Raw genomic sequence first — 16,621 nt, forward strand, 5'->3', positions numbered from 1 at the left:
TCCCAAAAATCTGGCCTGATCCAGTGGAATGGAAAGGACCACAGGGTTGTACTACCTTAAGCCAAGGAGGCTAGCCTTTTATAGCCCTCTACAGCCAATAATTAGCTGCTAGGGGGTGGGTTGCATAAGATCCCAGGCCAGGTGGCTCCCAGGCACTGTGATAAATATTTACACATTATCTCATTTAATTTGCACAACAACCCAGTGAGATAAGAGGCTGTTATCATATCATTCTTCCCCTATGAGGAAATGGAGACTTAGATTGAGTAGCCCAAGGTCACACAGCTAAGTGGTACAGCAGGATTTTCAAGTGGGTCTGTGAAACTCCATTATTATATTCTGTCTCAAATATCATCACCTTCATTATTTGAGCACTTATGTTCTAGACACTGTACACATAGTATCTCTGATCCTCACAACCACCCTGCAGGGTGGTTTTATTATCCCCATTTTGCCTATGAGAAAGGGCAAGAGGATTGACTAATTTGATCTAAAATCAAGTAAATAACAGAACACAAGTAGTTAACACTAGAGTGTCTTCCACCAAAGCCTGAGTTCTTTCCACTGTGCCCTACAATGCATATTTTTTTATCTGTTTTCCAGAGACCTAGTTAAATTACAGTGGGGACAAAACAAAAGTTTATCTAGTAAGAGTAGATAAGATTTGAGGGTAATCTTAATGATACGGGAATGCTCAGGAATGACTGGTTCGTTAATTTTCTTTTGGTATGTTAGGAGCATATAGGAAGCAATGAACTTATTTCAGGATATTTGTTTTTCTTATTCCTTTGCTATGTTTTATTTGGAAATGTTTTCTTTTTAACTTTTTGATAAATTTAACTAAACAAAAAACACAAAAGTTTACATTTGGAAGAATGTAATAAAACCCATTAAAGTATTGATATTCTTTCAACTAATTGGCCCAAGGAAATATTCTAGGATAAATTCTTGCCTAGGGTTTCTATAGCCAAAAATTAGAAGGAGCATAAATGTGAAGAATCAGGGAAATGCTTAGGTAAATTATGTTATAAACCCAGGATGAAAATATATGTATCCATTAAATGTGTTCAAATCTGAAGACCATTTAGTATAACAGAAATAATGATTTGCAACACTAGGTAGTTAAGGGCATCAGATGAAATAATGATTTCATGTTGTCACGGCCCAGGAGGACTTTTGTAGCCAAAGGACTAAAGAGAGCACCGGACACATTATGAGACATGAGCTTTTGTTATGGGGCTTACCTACAGGGTGGGAAGTCAAGTCACTTTGCCCTGAAATCAGGAGCTTTTCTGAATGGATTCAGGAGCTGCTCTGAATGACAGTGGGTTTAGAGCTCAATGTGAAGATACTCTGTCCTTTGCAGGGGGGTGGGCTGAATAAGCTGGTTATAAGGGCTCCGACATTCCAATGGATATGAGAGCATAAGGCGGGAGCCGGGAGAGTTTGATTGTAATCAACGGGGAGGAGGTGGGATTATAGATTATCTTGTGGATAACAGTATCTCAGAGAGTCTCAGGGAGGAGGTAGTTTCGGGTATAGATTACGTTTAGCACCTGATTTTACAAGGAGAATAGGTCAAACCTTAACTGACCTAGCAAGCTGCTGTGTGCAGTCTTCAAGGCCCTTGGGGAATGCCAGGGCCTGGGGTTCCCACACAGTATTGCTCTAAAAGCTACAAAGCATTTTAGCAGTGGTATATATTTTTTAATTATATAAAAAGACCACTGTAGAAATACTCGGTTTGAATTATTTTTTTCTCTTCTTTTAGTTTGCATATTTATGAATTGAATTTGTTTAAAATAAAAAACCAGGGACAGTTTTTTGTAATTACCTACAATTATTTGTTTAAATTCTCATAGTGTATTTTAAGTTATCAGCTCAGTGTTTGACATGATAAAGGTCTTCATTCTTTTGAAGTCATCCTTTGAGAAGCAGTAATACAAATGAAGTGGGTCATAACCCTAAGAAATTAATTAATGCTTACTATGTATGAGGAAAACATCTAAGTTTATGTATTTATTTTTATTTAAATATAATTAAGTTTTATTGAGAATATTTTATCTCTAGCATAGAAACTGCTAAATTAAACCCATGTCATGTGTTTCCAAAAAGTATCATGACTGTCTAGTGTAAAGTGGAATAATTTATCACCTATTGTTTATTCTGTAAAAAGCAGTAATATAACTCAGGTATTTGACCCCTAACTTGAGATGAGAAACTCTCCCTCCAAATATGCCTCAGTAAGATTAGTTTCAATATTTTGTACTGACCTTTCCAAAACAATCATCAGAAAACATTAATCTGGGAGAGCTTTTATATGATGAATATTTTAACTGTTACAGGTTTAACTGGTAACCTAGGTCTGAAACAATGGTCTGAATTTGTTATAGAGTTTAATGCTTTGTTAAACTTTTAGTTCTCCTTCCTTTTTATATGGTCTCTAAGAATAGGACAAAACCAAGTAGGAATTAGACAAGAGATTTAAAAACAGCTGACAAAAATGTAAGTTTTCATAAATAGCTATGGATATGTATAGCATAGATACTGTGTAGTTACCACATGGGCAAATGAACAGTATCTACAAAAGGAACAAATGATTATTTATGAAAAGTAGCTGTAGCTTATAACAATCTGTTAAGATAATTGAAAGGTTATTTCCTTGTACTAATTTTTTGGGCAGAGATACCTTTTTACCTTCAATTGATTAAATTCTGATTGAAGCTTTAATGATAGATTTATTTATTTTTAAGGAGTTTTATTTTTTAGTATTAACTTATTTTTTAGATTAAGCTGAGTGAAGTTGTTGGCTCAGGAAAAGATGGCAGAATACTTAAGGAAGATATTCTCAACTATTTGGCAAAGCAGACAGGAGCTATATTACCTCCTTCACCAAAAGCCGAAATTATGCCACCTCCAGCAACACCAAAAGACAGGACTATTCCTTTACCAGTATCAAAACCTCCGGTATTCACAGGGAAGGACAGAACAGAACCCATTAAAGGTAATAACAACAACAGTAATAACAATATTGCAAGGCAGTATATAGTACATTTATTTGGAGGTAAGCTACTTCAAGAGATCCATGCATATAATATGGTATTTTTAATTCTTACTAAAGTGAAAGTTCAGATTTAGCATATAATTATTAAAAAATAAATGGTGAGATAGCTTTTAAAGGAAAGCTTCAATTTATACTGTTAATTTCTGAGGAATATTATTGTAGCAGATTTCTTGAAATATAAACTTTTATACCGATAATTGTTCTGTTTGAAAACTCACTCAGGATTTTTTTTTTAAATTAAATTCAGTTTTATTGAGATATATTCACATACCATACAGTCATCTATGGTATACAAGCAATTGTTCATAGACTTATGCATTCGTCACCCCAATCTATTTTCGAACATTTTCCTTACACCAGAAAGAATCTGAATAAGAATAAAAAATAAAAGTAAAAAAGAACACCCAAATCATCCCCCCCACCCTATTTTTCATTTAGTTTTTGTCCCAATTTTTCTACTCATCCATCCATACACTGGATAAAGGGAGTACGATCCAGAAGGTTTTCACAATCACACTGTCACCTCTTGTAAGCTACATTGTTATACAGTCGTCCTCAAGAGTGCAGGCTACTGGTTTGAAGTTTGATAGTTTCAAGTGTTTACTTCTAGCTATTCCAATACATTAAAACCTAAAAAGTATTATCTATATAGTGCGTAAGAATGTCCACCAGAGTGACCTCTCGACTCCATTTGAAATCTCTGAGCCAGTGAAGCTCTATTTTGTTTCATTTCACATCCCCCATTGGTCAAGAAGATGTTCTCAATCCCACGATGCCGGATCCAGATTCATCCCCAGGAGTCATATCCTGTGTTGCCAGGGAGATTTACACCCCTCACTCAAGATATTTTAAGCATTCATTATTTATTTAGCTTTTCAAAAGAACTAGTTCTGTTTTTGTTTTTGTTTTTTGATAAACTCTTAGAATGATTGCCTTCCAGGAGAGTGGCTTTCTAAGAAAGCCATTATGTAGATATGTGGCTTGTATCCTTTTGAATTTTGTATACACCACAGCGTTTAAAGAAGTAACCTGTTATATTATTACATTTGCCACTGGGTGACATCCTTCAGTCGATGCTTCAGCAAGCACTGACATTAGTGGCCTTCCAGTTGTGAAAGGTAATGAAGATGGTGGCTCCAAAGGAAGAGTTTGGTTAAGAAAGTAAGCAACATTAGAATACCTTCTGTTTTAGTGAAAAAGTGATTTGGGGAAGAATATAAAAAAACAAAAAGGATTGTATGTTTTCCAGGCTTTCACAAAGCAATGGTCAAGACGATGACTGCGGCCCTGAAGATTCCTCACTTTGGGTATTGTGATGAGGTTGACCTTACTGAACTGGTTAAACTACGAGAAGAATTAAAGCCCATTGCTTTTTCTCGTGGAATTAAACTTTCCTTTATGCCCTTCTTCTTAAAGGTGAGATTTCATTCATTTCAAACAAAGCTTGAGTAGAACATATGAACTTTCATTTTGCAAATATTAGCCATGGGTTTGCATAAAAATATTACTTCTCACCATATTCACATAGTTAGAAAAGTGTGCAAGTGTTTCCTTGTTTCATAGGAATTTATAAAATTGAATTTCATAGGAATTTATAAAATTGAAATTTCTCTGTTATATTTTTATCTCCTTTTCTCCTGAGCTTGGTGGGGATTATCCTGCCAGTTAGGTAGGTTAAGGTGGTTGTTTGTGGGGGAGATTGAAGAAAGATTTCATCTGCCCCCCCATTCCTGTCCTCCCATGCTCTCAAGGAAAAATCGGACAGATTTGTAAGCTGAGGGAAAGATCTGGTGAATGAGAAGTTAAAAATGTAGGTGGGAAGGATTGCTGGACCAAGGCCCTGGCATTGGGGAAAGAATGAGATGAAGACCCACATGGAGAAGTTAACCTTGAAGATCAAGACAATATCACCTCTGTGTTTCTGCCTGGGTTCCTCTTACTTCTTCCTGGTAACAGCAAGTGTGCTTTGAAGCAATGATAAACAAGCTCTTTAATATATTGAATCTCTTTTATTATTGTTTTTCTCCATCATTCCAGCCTGAATGAAATATCTGGCCCTTGTTTTGAAAATAAAATTTAGTATGCTTTATTTTTTTTAAAAAATAGCGTTTTTTTGTCTGCCTATGTAAGTTTCAAAACTTTTGGAAATCACTGCAAAGGTATTCTACAAGAAAAAATTACCTCTAATCTAGTGTACACAGACATTGTTTTTCATTTCCAAATTTTTGATTAAATTGAGACTACTGCTCTTATGTGTAACACTTTAAATTAACCTTAGTTATGGATTTTTACATAAGGAAGATTAAAGTTACAGTTATCAAAACAGTTGCTTAATAACACTTTTAAGTCATAAAAGGTAAGGAATTTCTAGCAAATATTTTAATTACATTTTTCTTTCAGTGATCCACTTCCTTAACCCAATCTAATTAAAGTAATCACTGTGAAATTTCTTTATATATTGAACTTCTTTCCTTAATTCTCTAGTTCCAGGATTTGATTTTTTTTTTTTTCTGTCAAGACCACCCACCCATAGACAAAAATAACAATGAACCCAATGCATATAAAGAAATCTTAATTGGACTTAGATGACGATGGTCGGGGAGGGAATTCCTTTTAAGGAAGATCTTAAGCATTTTTATTTTCCTATTTTTAAATTTTAATATAAGGCATGACAGCCAACTGCAATTTATGAACCTTGACTAGATCCTAGATCAGGTAGGGATTGAAACTGTAAAGAACATTTGGGGATCAATTAAGGGAATCTGAATATGAACAGAAGAGAAATGGTATCAAGAAGGGAAAAAATGAGGAAAAGAAGGAAGGGGAGAGATTAAGGGAGAAGACAGAGAGGGAAGAAATAAATGCAATTAAGGAAGACTCACCCTCTAAAGTGAATGTTTGAGCTAACTCTGTCCTTCCCTTGCTGAAGGACATCAGGTGGTGTATATGTATTAGGTGCTATTATTGAATCACTCTTACATGTCTTGTGAATGGTGATGATTTGGTGGTTATGGGAAGTCCTTCTTAGGAAATACATGCTGAAGTACTTAGAGGTAAAGTAGTATGTCTACAGCTTATTTTCAAATGGTTCAAAGAGAAAGGAAAAGTGGGAAAATTGTTAACAATTGTTGAAGGTAGGTACTATTCCCTCAACTCTTCTGTAGGTTTTTCTTTTCTCAAAATGAAATTTTGGGGAAAATTTTTTAAAAGTTTACACAGTAACATAACACTAGAAATATGAAAAAATGTAAATATAAGGTTTATTTCTATAATGTCATTTAGTATAAAAGGAGAAATTACAAGAGAAAAAGGCAAAGGGGAAAAAAATAGATGAGATTAAGGGAGATTTGGGCTCTAAAGTAAATGTTTGAGCCAGCTCTGCCCTTCCCTTGGCAGAGAACATCGGATGGAACACGCCTTTAATGGTCACTGCACTGTGAAATCCTTACTGCATGTTCTTGCTGACAAGGAAATAGCTTACTTGTTTTTGTCTTTTTGTGTTTTAATTCAAAGTGTATTTTTTAACTACAGATTTACTTTTCATGGAAGTCTTAAAACTCTGCATATAATTGAAAGAATTTAAACAATGTTGATCAGTCTGTATAGTTATTTTGAAAACTTCCGTGTAATTTACAAGCTGTCTGAATACTCTGTCTTTTACGCTGAAATGATTAGAATTACCTGGTTCCACATTGTTGGAAGGTTACATTAGTAGTAATATAAGAGTTCTCTCTCTCCCTCCTTTATACATAACTCTTCTAATTTTGAATCCCCTTTTAAGCTAAAGTTGCATTCTCTTTCTTTTAAACAGGCTGCTTCCTTAGGATTACTACAGTTCCCCATTCTTAATGCTTCGGTGGATGAAAACTGCCAGAACATAACATATAAGGTTTGTCATGCATTGTGAAAGTGTTCTTGTTATAAAAATACAAAATGGTCAAAATATGCTTGTTGGTCAAATGTGCTTGAATTCCCCCAGGAGAAGTTGACTGGCTGAATTAGAGAAGGATATTCTTCTCTTTGACTGCTGAAATCATCAGGTCTCGCTTTTAGATCTTCAGCTGATTGGATGAGACTTCTCTCATTGCTGAAGGCAATCTCTTTTGTTGATTTAGATGTAATCAGCCATAGATGCAATCAACTGACTGCATATAAATGCAGGAAATATCCTCACAATAACCATCAGGCCAGTGCTTGCTAGACCAAACAACCGGACACTTTAACCTAGTTAAGACAGATGAACTTAATCATCACAGGATAAAACATTGAATTTAAGTTTACTTTGTTATTCTTACTGGTTAATAATGATACTGCAGATAATGCAGATTTTCATTTTTCTTAATTTTTGTATTAGAGCGGTTGTAGGTTTACAGAAAAATTATACAGAAAGTCCAGAATTCCCAATTAAATATGATTAATGCAGAAAAGCTGGTAAATGTAATTGGTTTTCTGTTTTGTGAGTAAAATTGAGTTACAAAGGTGAGATGCAGGCTATATTGATTTTAGTGGTTGGAACTACCCAGTGGTCTTCTAATAAAATTTTTTAAAACTAGAAAATAGTTTTTCTATATAGAAAAATTTTAATTAGAATATTTTATAAGTGTTTTAATATTAATATTTCCTTATTAAGTGTATACTTGCTACAAAAAATCCTTTACCTTCAATCTTATAACCCTAAGGTAACTTCACTGTTTATCCTTCCAGGATTTCATTTTTACATGCATTAAAAAAAATGAAATTACATGTACTTTTCTTTTTAATATATTATGGACAGTATTACATGTCAGTAAATATAGCTCTGTTATTTGTTTCAGCAGTGACTTAAACATTTTCATTGCAGTTTCTCAAACTTATAAACAATCTTGACTCAACGTTACTGTGCATCTCTTAACATGCTTTTGCATTTTTCTCCTTAGCACAAATTTTTATAAATGGGAGTTCTTTGGTACATAGTATCAGATGTTTTCCAGAAAGTCTATACTAGCTTACATTCCACCAACAATGTAGGAAATGACCTGTTGCCCTATATTCTTGCCAACAAAAAATTTATCTTTTTTTTTAGGCGTCTCATAATATTGGGGTAGCGATGGATACTGAGCAAGGGTTGATTGTTCCTAATATAAAAAACGTTCAGATCTGCTCTGTATTTGAGATTGCTAGTGAATTGAACCGTCTCCAGAAATTGGGCTCTGCCGGTCAGATCGGAACCCCAGATCTTGCAGGAGGAACATTTACTCTTTCCAACGTAGGATCAGTGAGTAATCATAATGTTCAGATTCTCAAACCATAACTTAAAAAGTCTGATCATATGCTCAATTAGGAATACTGTAGAATTTCTTTTGCCATTCGTCCCCTTAAAGCTGAAGTTTTCTACTCTTCCTTTGTTTTCTTTAGATTGGTGGTACCTATGCCAAACCAGTGATATTGCCACCTGAAGTAGCAATTGGAGCTTTGGGATCAATTAAGGTATGTTTATTAAATAATTGAAAAACAGAGTTTAAAAAATTGGGAGAGGTCAACTCAAAGAAGAGTAACTTTCCAAGGCTTTCCCCTTATTTGTAAGCTTGAATTTTTAAAGTTTGGCTCAGTGAGCCTATTATTTCTTCATAAGAACTAGGCCTGCAATTCAGGTGGCTGCCTCAACTTATATTAAATGATGGTGCTCTGAATTGTTTTCTGTATTGATCAACCACTGGGGGGTCTTTGTGGATAAGCACAAATATAGCCAATCTGTTTCTATCAAAATATCATTTCAAAATACCAAAGAATATTAGTAAGACAACCCAAATTATTATTTGTAACTAACTGAGACATGCATTTTTCTCAAACCTTACTCTGTTTACAAATCATTCAGACTGCTGACTAAAAATGCAAATTTTTTGGCTTTGGTTGGCAGAGCCCTCATGACTTATACATTAAACAAGAAGCCAGATGATTCCAACACAGGTGATCTGCGGCCATAGTTAGGAAACATTGATTTAGATGCAATGATTCTTTTTTTTTTCTGTTTTAATTATGTTCACATATTTAAAGAAATACATGACCATAATGAGGAAAACGTAAAAGATATTTAGAAGAAACAAAATAACTTGAGATGAAACACAAGGTTTAAATGATAATTTGTGATAAAAGCATATTATTCACTTCAAATGAAAATTTGGTTTTCTATATTTGATGAAAACTGTAAAATTACACCCAACTCAACAATATCCTACTACAAGATAAACACAGATGCACACACAGACACACATTCCAGAACACAGCAAAATACATGATAAACAAAGTGCTGAAAGTTGTTATAAAGAAACAAAACTTAAAAGAGTTCAGAAGTAAAAGCCAAATTATATAAAGAATTACAAAGATAACAATCACAGCCTACTTCTCATAACTTTGCAAGCCTGAAGGCAATGGAGATACATAAAAATTATTAAAGGAAAAATGCGAGCAAACAAGACAAAACCTATCAATTTATAAATCCATATTCTGTGAAAATATTTTTCATAATAAAGGAGATATACAATTTTTTCTGACAAATAAAACTTTACTTCCTCATTTAAAAATTAAAACACAATTGACTGTTTAAAGCAAAATTATTAATGCTTTGGGTTTTTTTTTTTTAAGCAGTTTTGTGATAAATTCACCTTGCACACATTGATTGCACACTCTAGATGTATTGCATGGTTTGTGAAAGTGGTTTAATTTTGACATGACCTAATCTTCCTTTAAAAATTTCCTCTTTATTTAAAGAAGTCAGACCCATGTCAGTTGCATTGCCCATTATATTTTTTAATGCAATTTTATTGAGATATATTTACAGACCATACAATCTGATGCATACAATCTGATGCAGTGATTCTTAGCCCTAGCTACATATGCTCAAGCTTACCCAATACAAACTGAATCAAAATTTTGGGGGATGGGGCCTGGAAATCCCTATTAACTCAAGGTAGAGAACCACTGAGATAAAGAAATAAGCTCCTGGATTCCATTTCAATACCATCTTTATTAAATGTTCTTTGTTATTAATTACTACATTAACTTTGATTTTGCTCATCATGCTTTAAGAATAACCTTGCTTCTTTTCCGTACTTACAATGCTTCCATATTTAATATCTCTGGGACTTATCTTTCCATGAGTTTATTACTGTCTAGTTGGCATCCAACTCAAACACTTTTTCAGCCTTTTAATTTGCTTTCTAGCAAATAGCACTTTACCTGCTAAGTTGCCACCTCTTGCTAGCATCCATTCACTCTTCCTTCCAGCAAACAGTGGATATAGGGAAGAAAAAACAAAAAGATATCGCCCTTTCAATTGTAGCATGAGACTGTTCTTTTCCAGTCAGGAGTTTCTCGGAATGATAACATCTCTCACTCTTTCTCCTCCCAACAAGAATTCAACATTTGATTCTCACAGATTTCTTCCGGATTCTTCAGTTTCCAAACCATCCCACTGTTTGACAATTCTTTTAAAGAGAGATTTTTCTTTCTTCTGAATTCTTTAGATGTATTTTTACAGAAAAGCATTTTCTGATGAATTCTTCAAGCTGTGAAGTATGGTTCTTGGAGTATAAATCTTCGTAGTGACAATGTAATTAATATAGGGACAAATTTTATTTAATTCCTTTGTCCTTTTACATCATCTCTCTCCTTTGGTATTTTCTGTTTTCACTATAAATTTTTAAACTCCTTGGTGCTAAATACTTCATGTTACTCAGTTCTCAGTCCTCATCTTCCTTGACCTATTAGCAGAACTTGAGACAGTCCATCACTTCCTCCTCCTTGAATACTTTCCTCACATTGGCTTGCAGAATACCACTCTATCCTGATTTTCCTCCTATCTACCTCCCATTCACTCTGAGTCTCCTTTGCTGACATCTCCCAGTTCTAAACATTAGAGTGCCCCAGGATTTAGTCCTGGCCTTTTTCTTTATCTGATCCAGTCTCCTGGCTTAAAATATCATTTAAATGCTGATGACTCCAAAATCTATATCTCCAGACCAGACTTCTCCTTTGAACTTCAAATTCTGTATGGATGTCTAACAGATATCTCAAATTTTTACATGTCCAAAAGTAAGCTTCTTGCTTTTTGCCTCACTGCTACCCGCCATCAAACTTACTTCTCCTGATATCATCTGCTTTCAGTGAATGGCTATTCTGCTCAGAAACCTCCAGTGGCTTTCCATCTCACTCAGGATAAAATTCAGAATACCTGCAGTGGCCTAAATGGCCCTGTACCAGTTCCACATAGTGTGTGACCAGGGGACCCACTTCAGTCCATGACTGTTATTTCTAGAGATATAATAGAGATAAGTACAGAGAGGGAAAGTATGGCTTTGAAACTATAGCAATTTTTTTTTCCATCTTAAATAATTTAATATGTGATATAATTAGATTAGTCCACCACTTTATAAATATCTGTGTTTAAAGTGAGGTTCCCTAGTTTGCTGCTTTGTATTTTTTTTTTTATTAAATTCAGTTTTATTGAAATACATTCACACACCATACAATCATCCATGGTATACAGTCCACTGTCCACAGTATGATAACATAGTTATGCGTTCATCATCACAATCTATCTCTGAACATTTTCCTTACATCAGAAAGAACCAGAACAAGAATAAAAAAATAAAAGTGAAAAAAGATCACCCAGATCATCCCCCCATCCCACCCCATTTGTCCTTTAGTTTTTATCCCCATTTTTCTACTCATCCATACACTAGATAAAGGGGGTATGATCCACAAGGTCTTCACAATCACACTGTCACCCCTTGTAATCTACATTATTAGATAATTTTCTTCAGGAGTCCAGACTGCTGGATTGGAGTTTGGTAGTTTCAGGTATTTACTTCTAGCTATTCCAATACATTAAAACCTAAGACATGTTATCTATATAGTGTATAAGAATGTCCACCAGAGTGACCTCTCGACTCCATTTGAAATCTCTCAGCCACTGAAACTATTTCGTCTCACTTTGCGTCCCCCTTTTGGTCAAGAAGATACTCTCAGTCCCACGATGCCAGGTCCACATTCATCCCCGGGAGTCATATTCTGCATTGCCAGGGAGATTTACAACCCTGGGAGTCGGGTCCCACGTAGGGGGGAGGGCAGCGAGTTCACCTGTCAAGATGGCTCGGTTAGAGAGAGAGAGGGCCACATCTGAGCAACAAAGAGGTACTCAGGGGGAGACTCTTAGGCACAATTATATGCAAGTTTAGCCTCTCCTTTGCAGTAACGAGCTTCATAAGGGCATGTCCCATGATCAAGGGCTCAGCACATCAAACCGCCAGTCCCAACGTTTGTGACAACATCAACACCAGTCCAGGTGAGGAAGTCCAACACATCCGCACTTTCCCCCAGATCCTCGGGGCTGGGGAGGGGGAGGCTGTAAATATATTTTTTATTATCTGCCCAAATTACTCTGGGATGTGTCACTATTTCACTCCAGCCTATACTAACCTACCATATCTCACTGTCTATTCAAAGTTCCATGCAATTGTGGTGTTTGAACAAATCGACTGTAGAGTTGTACCGTTTAGAAAATTTAGATCCTGTACCAAACAGATATCTCTTCCCTTTGTCTCATATGGAAGTTGAAGTTTTAGAACACAGTCAGTTTTAACCTTTACCCTTTGGCCTGGCTTGCCCTGGTCTTAACCAGACCTGCTTCATTCATATCACTAATTGAAGTCTGGGCTCTTTTTCAGCTTTTTTTTTTTTTTTTTTAACAGTGGCTGTATGCACTAATACTGACATTCATATCTGCCGAGCTCTAGCTCTGAATTTCAGGTGTCTCAGAGATATGCATTGTTCCAGAGACCAATCAGGTTATGCGCTAAGGGATCAGCATCTCAAAGAAACGATAGCAACTTGATGGAGTGATGTTATCTCTGTTGAATCTAATAACACAATTTTGAAGCTTGTATTTAGTATGTTGTTTTTTATTTTATTTTTCTAGCAATTCACTTTTAATGCATTTTTTTAAAATAGCAGGCAAAAGATTGGAAATTAAAAACAAATAGGTTCTTTATCACCAACAGATTGAGAAGCACTGCCCTTAACAACATGCCCCATCTTCACCCCACGTCTGTGACCTCATCTCCCACCACTCACCCCTGCCCCTCCCTGCAGCCGCCCTGTCTGCTTTGCGGTTCCTCCAGCACTCCAGTCCTGCTTCCTCTCTGTTTCTTTCTCCAGGTATCCTTATGGCTTCTTTCCTCACTGCCTTTAGTGAGGAAGCCTTAGTTACATTTATCCTGCCCACCCTGCCAAAAAGTGCTACCTATCCCCTACCTCTACCCTGCCAACATTCTCTATCCCCTTTGCAAATTGCTTTATTTTTTGTATGTGCTTTTCACCATTTAACACATTACACATTTTACTTACCTTAATCGTCTTTCTCTCTTAAAATGTTAGCTCTGAGATGGCAAGAATATTTGTTTGCTTTATTCACTACTCGATCCCCAGCACCTAGGAGAGTACCTAGCATGTAGAATGTGCTCAAAAATATTTAAGTAATTGAAATCTGATGTGAAATTTAAAGTAGGTAAAAATATTATACAGGGGAAAGGAAATACTTTAGACAAACTTGAAAAATCGAGGTATATATGCACAAAGATGATGAGGAAAATATGTTAGCATTTTCAGAGTTTTCTGAAATGCCCATTTCCTCTCAGTTAAAGGGAACGGTGTTGGCCTTCTCATATAATGCTGCTATATTTTAACTTTGAGCAAGTGAAGATTTACTCTTTGTTCTTTTCTTTATATCTAGGCCCTTCCCCGATTTAACCAGAAGGGAGAAGTATATAAGGCACAGATAATGAATGTGAGCTGGTCAGCTGATCACAGAGTTATTGATGGTGCTACAATGTCACGCTTCGCTAATTTATGGAAATACTACTTAGAAAACCCAGCTTTTATGCTACTAGATCTGAAATGAAGATTGATAAGACATCTCTGAACTTTTGGGGCTTCCAAAGAATATGTAAAACCTGTCTGTGCCATCCCGTGTTCTTCATTACAATTCGTATTACGAATGATCTGTATTGTCTGATTAAGGTTTAAGGCACATACTTATCACTATTCTGTTAGACTTTTTCCTGAAAATGAGTAATGATGTAATTGTTTCCTTGGGCTGTTACATTTTATAGGTCATAGTGTGACTTTTTAATATGGTGCTGAGGTCTCGAGTCAATGGATTGAAACTGGCAGGAACAACAAAGTTAATGTTACAAAAAAACAGGTAGTCATATACAGTATTTGCCCCGTTTCTTTCTCTTTTTTTTTTTTTTAACACTGACTATTAATGCAACTTTTAACCACTCTTAGTTGGGAAAAGGAATTTATATACAAAAATATGTTCTATTCCCCACAATAATGCAAAATTGCTGTATAAAATACGTGCAATTATATTCTCGCTCTGTAGAGTTTATCATCTGTAAATGTCTTATTTATACAAATTAACATCTTTTAGTAGGGTAAAGTATAAGGTGATCTTTAAAATGCCCTAGAATAGTTTTATAATCACTAAGGCCATTAAAGGTGTTTGTTTAAAATGGCTAAACTTTTAGAATTTTGGTAATATTCTGGTGTTTTGTTGGGAAGAAACTTCATGTTCACAGATTTGCTTTATGTGAGGAAGTATTAAATGTAGCAGCCTCTGGCATTTTCTGACATCCAGAAGTCCACTGCCATTTAACTTTCTTAGCCTTCAGCTAAGAAACAGGATGGGACTATACATTGAGATCTATTCCATTCGCCATATCCTGAGTAGGAAAAAGAAAAGGGAGAAGAGTTTAGTGGGTATTTATGGGCAGAAAAATAAAATAAATGTGATACAGAAATGAGGGTATCACAGTGATCACTTTATTAGAGGCTCACTTTAATCAGAAATAGAATCAAAATGGCTATCCGATACTTCAATTTGCATTTAGAAATCCAAGTTCTTTCTAATACTTGTCCAACTGAATATTGTATGCCAAATTCAGTTGTTCAAGTCAGGTTTTTGACAGAAAAAAAAAAAGTTTTAATGTCTACTTGATTTATTTCAAAATGGAAATAATTTTTAAACCAGAAAATAATAAATAAATGCTATGATTTTTTTAAAAATCAGATAATAGTTATAAAGAAAATATAATTTTATCTATAATCTCACCACTATTATCATGTTGATCCATGTATCTGTGTATACATAGCTACGCATTTTATAAAAATGGGATCATAGTATATCCACTATTTTAGAATTTGATTTTTTAAATTTAACATTATATTATAGGTAACTTTATATGTCAATAAACAGTTCCCACTATCATAATTTTAAGTGGCTGCATGTATTTCATTGTATGTGTTTAATTTTACATTCAAATATTTATTAGGCATTTACTGGGTACCATGCCCACCCTCATGGTCCCTGTCTTCATTGGGCTTACAGTGTAGTAGAAGAGACAGATACTAAATAATCATAAAAATATAATTACACCTTTGATAGGAAAAAATAAAGTAGTATGAGAGCATTTTCTAGGGGTTACTGGTCCTGTCCAAGAGATCAGGGAAGGATGTACCATAATTTAACCCTAATTCCCTACTGATAGACATTTACTAAATTTTAAATGAGGAATTTGACATGAACAGTAAAAATTTTCCCTTCACTTAAAGAATATGAAAACTAGGAGAGAATCCTGAAATAAATAAGTATATAAATACACACTTGTTGAAAAGAAGGTCCAACATTATCATTGGCTCAAAATGGTCTCTACATTCGCAAAATAATTCCTGCACTCTCTGTTCTATCCTAACCCCTGACATTAACATCTTTTCTTTGGTCTCATCCATTCAGAATTCCGCAAATATTTGCTTTGCTCTGTGTAGGACCTTTAGGACAGCAGGATTCCCCAGAGGGCCAGAAGTACCACCCTACAGCAGTGCTGATCCAAAGGTGATGGGCAGAACAAGGCTTTTGCTGTATACCTAAAGGTTGGAATGAAAAGAGAGGTGCCAGAAAATTCAAGTCTTTCACTAGTATGTCTGGGGGCTAGAAGGTAAATGTGCATGGGGAGAAGCCAAAATTATTGCTAAAAACAGCCAACACTAAGATCAAGGTTCTATTCGTTATGTAGAACATCCCTCTGACATTTGAAGAGGAAGCACAACAGGGAAAGAAATTTGAAGAACTGGAGAATGAATTTGGATTAGTTTCCATTTTGGAGACCAAAAGTTACCTTTAAGTTGAAACATTCCAAGTGGTTATGTAGGAAGAAGAGAATGAAAACGAGTTTCTTCCAGGAAGCCCACTGGCCTATTGAAGCATTTCTCATGGCTTTTCAGTCAAAATGGGTCCCAGAGATCACTTTATGGATTTTCTTGCTGACTTCTAAGTAAACTATCATTTGAAAAAAAGATACTGGAGCTAAGTACTGTCCTAGAATATCAGGCATAACAAATCTTTCATTGAAGTCCTCAAAGACTTGTAACATTCACCCCATAATTGATTAATTCATTTTGCATATATTAATTTTCAGGCACTGGGATAGATAATTGTGGATAAATGGTGAATAACATAGA

The 16,621-nt window shown here is 35.1% G+C and overlaps 1 protein-coding gene across 1 annotated transcript in view; it reads left to right on the forward strand.

Moving 5' to 3' along the window:
- Positions 1 to 15,374, forward strand: part of DBT (dihydrolipoamide branched chain transacylase E2) — a 78,969-nt gene extending 63,595 nt beyond the window's left edge. The window contains exons 8-13 of the mRNA XM_037826541.1: positions 2,788 to 3,004; positions 4,314 to 4,480; positions 6,876 to 6,953; positions 8,127 to 8,318; positions 8,459 to 8,530; positions 13,833 to 15,374. Coding sequence (XP_037682469.1) covers positions 2,788 to 3,004; positions 4,314 to 4,480; positions 6,876 to 6,953; positions 8,127 to 8,318; positions 8,459 to 8,530; positions 13,833 to 14,000 — 894 coding nt within the window. The 3' untranslated portion in view covers positions 14,001 to 15,374. The remainder of the gene's footprint in view (positions 1 to 2,787; positions 3,005 to 4,313; positions 4,481 to 6,875; positions 6,954 to 8,126; positions 8,319 to 8,458; positions 8,531 to 13,832) is intronic.
- Positions 15,375 to 16,621: the final 1,247 nt, after the last annotated feature.

This window comes from Choloepus didactylus, chromosome 2 (genome assembly GCF_015220235.1).
Source record: "Choloepus didactylus isolate mChoDid1 chromosome 2, mChoDid1.pri, whole genome shotgun sequence".
Classification (NCBI taxonomy): Eukaryota; Metazoa; Chordata; class Mammalia; order Pilosa; family Megalonychidae; genus Choloepus; species Choloepus didactylus.